The sequence below is a fragment of the Odontesthes bonariensis genome, chromosome 17 (assembly GCF_027942865.1).
Source record: "Odontesthes bonariensis isolate fOdoBon6 chromosome 17, fOdoBon6.hap1, whole genome shotgun sequence".
Classification (NCBI taxonomy): domain Eukaryota; kingdom Metazoa; phylum Chordata; class Actinopteri; order Atheriniformes; family Atherinopsidae; genus Odontesthes; species Odontesthes bonariensis.
The window spans coordinates 14,659,839-14,668,022 of NC_134522.1; the positions used below are offsets into that span (position 1 = coordinate 14,659,839).

Here is an 8,184-nt window from a genome sequence, read left to right on the forward strand (position 1 = left end):
TGGTGCATTTTTTTCTACTCAAGTAGGATGAATAAATACTTCTGCTACCACTGTAGTCTATAGACTAGTCTAACTTATAACAATAATATAACAATTCACAAGTCATCTGCATGCTATTATGAATAAGTCAGTGATAAGGGTCTTTTCAACCGTCGCAGCTGGTGTGGTAACTACCAGGTTAATGAATAGTTAGCTGTCCTTTCCAAAAGGTTCGAGATAAAGTGATCTATTTGTACCCGACATGAATTAAAAACAAATATCCTGCTGTGGAGGATAAACATCATATGGAGAGTTTTAACAGCCTGAAAACTCAGAGGTTACCGTTTGCCATGCATTTATAAGACGGCGATATGATTTCTACACTTTTATTTGAGCCTGTAGTTACAACTTCAACACTATAAAAAGAGTGGCTTACTGAAAGATCATACTGGTGTGTTCATTTGACAAATCCCATTACAACAGTTTTTCATGCTTTGGAAAGTGGATACAATACCATGTTTATCTTATGTATAAATCCAACACTGTTGTACTTAAGTAGAAGTTATCTTATTTAGAGTTAGAACAAGCACGGATCAAATCCAAAAGAAACACTAATGTTATGTCTTGTTAACAGGGCTTTAAATTAACACCAGCCAACCGGCCAAATGCTGGTGAAATTTAAGTTTGGCTGGTAGAAAAGACCAACTTACTAGCCATTTTGACCCATTAGTGAGTGTGTGTTTGGCTAGTGAGATTAACATCAACTAGCCATTTTGGCTGGTGATGAAAAAAGTTAATTTAGAGCCCTGCTTGTTAATATTGAACAGCTACAGGTAGACTTTCACAGGACAAACTGACCACTTCAAACTGAGATTGAATAATAATACACCACACTGGCCTTGCCTAAATAAACACAATATCATGTGCAAGCCTACTTCAGAGCTCAAACAGTCACTAGTTTTTGGTGGGGTCAATGACCCTGCCCATGAACAGCAGAGAGTTTGTGTCCTCGTGGTATATGAAGAAGAAGAATGGCCTGTTGATAATGAACATCCTCGGCAGAGAATATGGAATGATGCCAATTGTTGTTGCAGCTGATGCAGTTGTCCCAGTCTCATCCACCTCAATCACAGCCTTGTGCAGCACCTGGGATTTTACAGTGGAGATGAAAGTCTTCAGCTGGACAGTTTGGGATATACATGAACGTTACTACAATGTGGTGAAATGGAAAACTAACCTCCGACACTGTGAGGCCTATGTCCTTACTGAGCCTTGTCAGATTGGCTGAATTACTAAAAAGACTAGTCATGCCCATATCTGGTAGAAGATTGTGCAGGGAATAGGCCCGCTCCATCTTGAATTTTGGCATGTGGACTTCCAGTTTGCTGTGAACAAGAAGTGACACATGCTAAAAACTGATATCGTGTAGACCTGATATGCTTCTGACGATTAGTTGGACTTTTTGCATCTGGATAGAAAAAAATTCAATTTTTTTTTGACGAAGATAGCTAGTAAATAACACAATACTGACAATAAACCAGTATGAAAAATAAATAAATAGTAGAAAAACAGATAATACAGTTAGGGTTAAAATGACATTTTCTTCCACATAAATTTCACCAAACCTACGTTTTTCTCAGCTCTTTAATCCAGCTCAGGAACTTCTCGGCAGTGATCTCTTCATCAATGACAGTGTAGTCCATGCCTTTATTGGGTAGCAGGATAAGCATGGAAACACCGTCCTTGTATGGCAGCTTCAGCACTCTGGCTCCAAGAGGAATGTCTTCCATTGTGTAGAACTTGTCCTCTTTAAACATCATGGGCACTTGTACAATATTGTAGTTGTCAATGTGAAATGGGGAATTCTTAGTGAAATTGGAATCAAAAGGTATCTGCCAGGCTCCTGTGGTGAGGTTAACACTGTTAGTTTAGATGTGAACACTACAGGGCAAAGGTACACTTGCAAACAGAAGTCAATGAGCGAGAATGATTCAACTCACCCTGGAAGAAAATGGTGTTGATTAGCAGGAGCCGAGTCGTGCCATCGAGGGAAGAAATCATCTCTGTAACTTTGTCCTTGGTCTTCTGCTTGATGTACTCATTGATGAGACTGATACTTCCTTCTGTGTCTGCAAAATCTACAGTTCTGATGTCGGCATGAAAAAACGTCTTAATTTTGTCTTCAAATGCCTTCTCTACCTCAAACTGCTGTCGGAGAAAGAGGGCCATGCTTTGTTCCACTTTCAGAGATCCGTTGCGTGCGATGTTCTCATGAAGAAGTTGAAAAAGTCTTGGAATAAGTTCTGGCTGGTCGGCTGTCTCCAGCTGCTCCAGGCTGAGTCCTGCCAGGATTTCCTCATGTGTGACACCACCAGAAGCTATTAAGAGAGCGGCAAAACTCGTAGAGATACTCAGAGGGGAGAAAAAGATGTTCTTGTCGTGGTAACTTGATATTTTCCTGTAAAGGTTCATGGCAAAGTCCATGTTTTTGTAGGAGAGATCGGAGATGGTGGCGTTTGGAAGTGGCGCTTGATGGACAGGAGCGAGGAAGCACAAGTAAGTTAGAATGAAAAAAGGTGCCATTTTCATTTTGTGAACCACCATGATTTGAGTCGAGGAAGGTTTGGGGAAACAACCTGAAACATAAAGATGGTTCGATATTAAAAACACACAATTGAATCAAAAGAGAGATGACATCTCTTGTATAACTCTGAAACCACCAAAACACAGTTAAATCTAGTTTTAACTGAGATACACTTTTCCAAGTCTAACTAACGGTCATACTTACTTTGCAGCTTGGGCTAGATGGTTTCTGAAAACTCCCATCAATTATTTGGGGAAACAAAGTGCAAGTGTGCTTTGATGGTTAACTATTAACCACATGGAACAAAGTGGGTGAGGACTCCTCTTTACTCAACACTGTTCCCTTACATGTTCCTCTTACACATTGCACAATATTATCCCCCACATGTTTGCTATAATCTACCTTTGCAATGCTCACTTTCTACTTGCTTTGTGTCAGCATAATGTTAAAGTTGACTTCTGTTAGTTTCAGTTTGTTGCATTTGTTATTCCATTTTGTTTGTTTCTTTGTTCAGACTCACCATTCAAGCCTCCTGTTTCAGAGGTGGCTGCCCAGCATTTCATGCCTTTTATGGGTATTGGTGATGTCATCGCTGACATCATCAAATCAAGGAGGATTTATCTATTTTGTAAAAATACTATTTTTTGCGCCGTTTAGTTAGATCCCATTTATTAGTTTTTATACTGATTTAAAAAAAACAAAGCAGGAAAAATGTTATTGTGTAGGCCAACTTGACTTGTTTAAATACCGACTGAAGTGAACATCCTATGACAGGGATACCCACATCCTGATTCAGATGAAATTGATCGCACGAGCCTACTAATGATGCATTGATCTGAGTTAAGTGTGTTGAAGTGGGGAACCATCTAACACTAAAGAGTCTTAGACTCTTCTTTGCCTTCTTGCCTCAGTTACATGTGTTTACAGTTCTGTAGAATGCTGTAAAATATTCAGATCTGGTGAGTCCTTGACATTCAAGCCAGGCTGTCTGACTCGACAGGATACAAAATGTGTTTTGTGATTAATATTCAGAACATGCAGGAATACTTCTCCAGAGGTGAAAAACTAACAAGCAAACGTCCATTAACAAATAAGCCATGACAAACATTAGGAGGAGTGAGTTTCACTTTAATCCTGAAACAGTAATGAATATATTAAATGAAAGAATGTATTGTGCCAACATGAAACAAAAGTGAATGAATTAGTACTTAGTGTATGGAAGCAGTAAATGAAAAATAATGCTGCGATTAAAAACCAAACTACCAACAGTTTATACTCTCATGAGTGCCTTTCAAAAAGAAAAAGACAAGCTAATCAACACAAACAAAATGTCAATGGAAAAGAATCTTCCTGAAAGTCATCCAGCACAGCAAATCCCAACTTTCCATGACTTTTCCTACTTCTGTGGAGGCATTTAGACACGTCCACACTAATATGTCATTGTTTCCAGAAAGCACGGTAGCTGCTGATAAATGTTAAGTGTGTTAGTGCTGTAATGTGGTCGCCCAAAGAAAATCTGATAATGTTCTCCACAGTTAAACAGAATCTACGTTGAGTATATGTTAAACACAATACAACAAACCTTTCTGAAGTGTATGAACTGCAACATGTTTGTGATGTTTTATCTCTTTGGACTTTTAATCACAGAAATGATGAAAAGCCCTGATTATTTTCTCTATCATTATTGGAAATCATCAGACAATGCATGACTTACATTGACTTTAACCTCAAAGCAAACAAATGTACCCTTTACCACACTGTTGGAATATTAAATAAGTATATCAGTCAGTGCATTAAAGCATGTATTTCAGGAGTTGTAACATGCAAGAGTTAAATGATTAGCTAATTCTGAGGGGGTGTCTTCAGGTGAAATATCTGATCTATAATCTTTCTTCATAACTTCACCAAATGTTTCATGACAAGTTGTGATGAAAAACAAACAAACAAACTGATGAAAGCATTGCTAGGAAGGATGCTTGGACATGAAAGTTACTTTTAGTTGGAAGTGATCATACTGTGCCGGACAAAATGAGCAGTCATTGATCCATCAGCTGCGGTTACATGGTGTGCCGATTGCTTTTTTGTTCCCCATTACATGTCGCGACACAGACAACAAATGAAAAATATTCATCAGCAAATAGCTCTGTTCCAACTGGATGAAACACCCAATGTATTATGTCTACAAGTACCCTTAAAGGAAATAACAATGGATTAACATCAAACATATGCCGCTCTTTAAAAGAAAAAAAACCTTGGGAGATCACTCACAGATGTTCAAGTAAAATAATGATGCCAGCAATAAATAACACACTCACTTTAGCTCTGCTGGCTGCAAGGTGTTTCAGTGCAGAGCAACAAGAAATGATCAAATTATTTCAAAACTGTAATGCTGTTCCGGTGGTTACGGTGTTTTAATCCCACTTGTGTTCCACAAACCCAAATCCAATACAATGGCAGGAGCTTCTGTCATTATCTATAAGGATTTCATCTATGGTCTAAGCGTTGGTCACATGTGGATTTAAAAAAACTAAACAAACGCCCATTGGTGTGTTTTCACTTCCAAACAAGTAAAACACACCCTTTACGTGTTATTTCTTTCCATTTTCAGGTTTCAGAAAAAGAAAAAAAATAAGAATAAAAAAAAACAGGATACAATAGAAATCGAAGGCGCCATGGTAAAAAGGCAATAGCAAACTTGGATTAACTGCATCATGAGTCCTCTTGAGTCCAGTGGTCACCCTTTTCCCAGTCTCAGTGCTTCACTGAGTCCGATTAGACACAGTGCCGCCTTTTCTTTGTCGCTGTTCTCTTCTTTATGGCCTGTCAGCGAACTTAACGGGGGAAACCATGTGTCAGCCTTCTGACTGTCCTTATATTTGCATGTGCAAAAGGTTAGAGGAGGGAGCAAGGCAACCCCTGTGAGGGGTTTCCAATCCAGGCCGCTGGTAAACAACAAAGGCAAACCTTTCACAACTTCACTGGCTTGGCTTTTTTTGCTGCTCCTCCTCAGAGCCAGTGTTCACTGATCCTAGTAAAAAGAAATGATCTCACGTCAACATTTAAGGACATTCTTAGATAAATTGAATTTATCATATAAGCTGTATTTCTTTAATGCAGTAAATCAGATTTGCTTACCTGAGCCGCCTGTTAAATGTGTGTCTGATTGTTGGGGAATGTTTTGCTGAGCTTGTTGTTGCTGCCTAAACAGTCAACAGAAAGGATCTGTATTAAAACACGCGTCTTTGTTCGGTTTATTTAAAGAGGAGAGGGTGCAGAGCTCATTTTAGGATCAATGAATGACACCGTTGTGTTAAAAGTATTTTACACAAGTCAATTGATCCTACCGATCAAAGTAGGCTTGTCTCCTCTTCCTCAGCTCCTCAGCTGTGAGTGTCTCGTTCTGGGTTTCTTTTTGTCGCCCAGTAACACTCCCTCCAGCCTGGATCCCTGATTTAACGTTTGCCATTTCACACTCTGAAGACCTGTTGCTCATCACTGCGCCTACAAAATTTAAAAACAGAGATTCAGAGCTCAATATTTAAAATACTTAAATAATTCACACAAATGAAAAAATGAAACAGCAATCAGCCAACTTGTTGATTTTGAGGGCCCACCTTTTGATAACCTGCAAGAATATATTGTTCAAAGCCTCTGAACGTCTCATCCCTTACCTTGCATGCTGAGCTGTATGGCTCTACGAAGATCAGCCTCTTCATCTTCCACGTCTATATCCTGTCTGCTGAGTGCCAGGGCTTTCTTCAGCTCCTCGTCTTCATCCACGACCTCATCCTCCACACCGAAACTCATTCCTGCCTGGCCCACGGCGGCTGGCCTACTGCTCACAGTAAAAGACGTCATCAGTCGCCACAAGTCCGCAAAATAGTTTATTCCACTCAAAACATCAAGTACAATACTGTACCAACTGCACATGCATACCCTGCACTTGTCTGGGCCTCATCTTCTCCAATCAGTTTGGGCCGCTGCTGTTGTTTGACCCGCATGATTCCAAGAATCTGCTCTGCCTCACAATCAGGGAGATTTCCTCGGATCACAAATATGGAATATCCTGGAAAAACACGCCTTCTGTAATCTTTTCTGCACTTCAACGTCTAAAACCGCTGTGAAAAAGCATCTATATTACAATACCTTCTTGTTGTAGCTGTGCAAGGAAGAGGGCTAAATATGTGTCTGATATCAATTCTGGTCCAGTCAACAGGGAATTCAGGTTAAACCACTGCAATGAAAACATTGAGTGCCGTTGGTGAATCGAGCCGTTTATGTTTCTGAAAAAGCGATGGAGTGCCTCATACCTGTTGTCCGAGTTTGCGTATAGTGAACCAGTGCTCCTTGTAGTTACAAATGAAGGCTTTCTCATTTCTGAAACATGAAAGGAAGCGTCAGTGATAACTGTAAATGTCATTAAAGGTCAGTCCCTTACACAATTAAGTTCTGAAACTGAAACCCTACATTGGATTTATCATCAGGCTCTGATACTCCCGACTATTGAAGAGGATCAGCTCCAAGCCCCACACTCGCAGAGCATTACTTATCACCTAAAAAAAATCCAGATGACAGACAAGGTAAATGATAATACAGACTTGTAATAGGTATGACTATTTTGTTATTTAGCTGCAATGAGAGGAGGGGTATAATTTGTATTGAAACTTACTTGTATTGAAAAGAAACCACTGTCATCCATGTTCCCAGATGGTTGCTATAAACACAGTCGTTTTGTTAATAACATCTATAAACTGGATCCTCCGCCAACAATCGCCTTGTAGCTCTACTCACTTGTAAGAAGGTCCTGTACTCCTCACTAGCCATACCCCCCTCCGCCATCCTCATCCTCTCCTCTTCATCAAGCTGATGGGCAATAGAGGACAGATCCACAGGAGTAAAATATTCGCCCTGCAGAAGGTTGTTTAGGCAGTGCTGGGCACAAAGGGAGCCCTCTTGCTGCAAATAAAGGATTGGTTATGTTGAAAAACCGAAGAAATGTCGCTCTCCAACGTGACAGTAAAAGTTCTTAAACTTTGAAAAAAATTAGTCAGCCGAGAGGTGATGAAAGACGCCAGACCAATAGTCAAACATTAGCATTTAGTATTATTTACATCTTACTGAACTGAGCGGCGTAAATAACTCACACAACTAGTCTTATTATTCCTTTGTAGCAACAGACCGCTACGTGAAGCCAGTTAGTTTATTAATGTATACACAAAAAAAACCAGGCTACAGTTGTTAAAAGGCATTTTGAGAAGTTACTACAAGCTAAAAAATAAACTTTGCACAATGAAATGATTAGCAAGTGAATTAGCATTTTAGCACTTTAGACAACAATACTGGCAAACAGCGCCACAATCTCTTAGCAACGGCCACATATTGTTGGTAAACAAATCACCAACACCAGTACCAACCCTCTCCGGGTAAACATGAGTGAATACATCCAGTTAAATGTCTTAGGCTCAACGTTTTTACTCACTTTCTCATGAAATATGGAATCCATATTCAGCTTTCTGTCAAACATTCAACTCTGACCCCACCGAATTCATCGCCACAAAGACAAGGAACATTATGTACCAGCGCCCCCTAGTGGTGAGGATCCGTCACAAAACCGGCAGGGC

The 8,184-nt window shown here is 39.8% G+C and overlaps 2 protein-coding genes across 2 annotated transcripts; both read right to left on the minus strand.

Moving 5' to 3' along the window:
• Positions 1–933: 933 nt before the first annotated feature.
• serpina10b (serpin peptidase inhibitor, clade A (alpha-1 antiproteinase, antitrypsin), member 10b) lies at positions 934–2,583 on the minus strand. Its single transcript, XM_075448711.1, has 4 exons — positions 1,980–2,583; positions 1,609–1,882; positions 1,217–1,364; positions 934–1,125 (listed from the first exon to the last, which is right to left on the minus strand). The coding sequence occupies exons 1-4, from the start codon at positions 2,581–2,583 to the stop codon at positions 934–936; spliced, it is 1,218 nt and encodes a 405-aa protein (XP_075304826.1).
• A 1,088-nt stretch (positions 2,584–3,671) lies between these two features.
• On the minus strand, positions 3,672–8,114 carry atxn3 (ataxin 3). Its single transcript, XM_075448867.1, has 11 exons — positions 8,043–8,114; positions 7,355–7,519; positions 7,233–7,277; positions 7,031–7,116; positions 6,874–6,940; positions 6,710–6,797; positions 6,500–6,629; positions 6,235–6,398; positions 5,908–6,064; positions 5,699–5,763; positions 3,672–5,591 (listed from the first exon to the last, which is right to left on the minus strand). Exons 1-11 carry the CDS (start codon positions 8,085–8,087, stop codon positions 5,539–5,541), a joined length of 1,065 nt encoding a protein of 354 aa, XP_075304982.1. The 5' UTR covers positions 8,088–8,114; the 3' UTR covers positions 3,672–5,538.
• Between the last annotated feature and the right edge of the window lie 70 nt (positions 8,115–8,184).

Excerpts from the sequence above, each read along its gene's own strand:
- serpina10b (XM_075448711.1), bottom strand. The coding sequence starts at position 2,583 with ATGGTGGTTCACAAAATGAAAATGGCACCTTTTTTCATTCTAACTTAC. Across the intron at positions 1,883-1,979 it reads CAACACCATTTTCTTCCAGG|GAGCCTGGCAGATACCTTTT; the intron begins GTGAGTTGAATC and ends ACCTCACCACAG. Across the intron at positions 1,365-1,608 it reads ATTAAAGAGCTGAGAAAAAC|CAAACTGGAAGTCCACATGC; the intron begins GTAGGTTTGGTG and ends TCTTGTTCACAG.
- atxn3 (XM_075448867.1), bottom strand. The coding sequence starts at position 8,087 with ATGTTTGACAGAAAGCTGAATATGGATTCCATATTTCATGAGAAA. Across the intron at positions 6,941-7,030 it reads AGCCTGATGATAAATCCAAT|AAATGAGAAAGCCTTCATTT; the intron begins GTAGGGTTTCAG and ends TTCATGTTTCAG. Across the intron at positions 5,592-5,698 it reads ACATTTAACAGGCGGCTCAG|GATCAGTGAACACTGGCTCT; the intron begins GTAAGCAAATCT and ends TCTTTTTACTAG.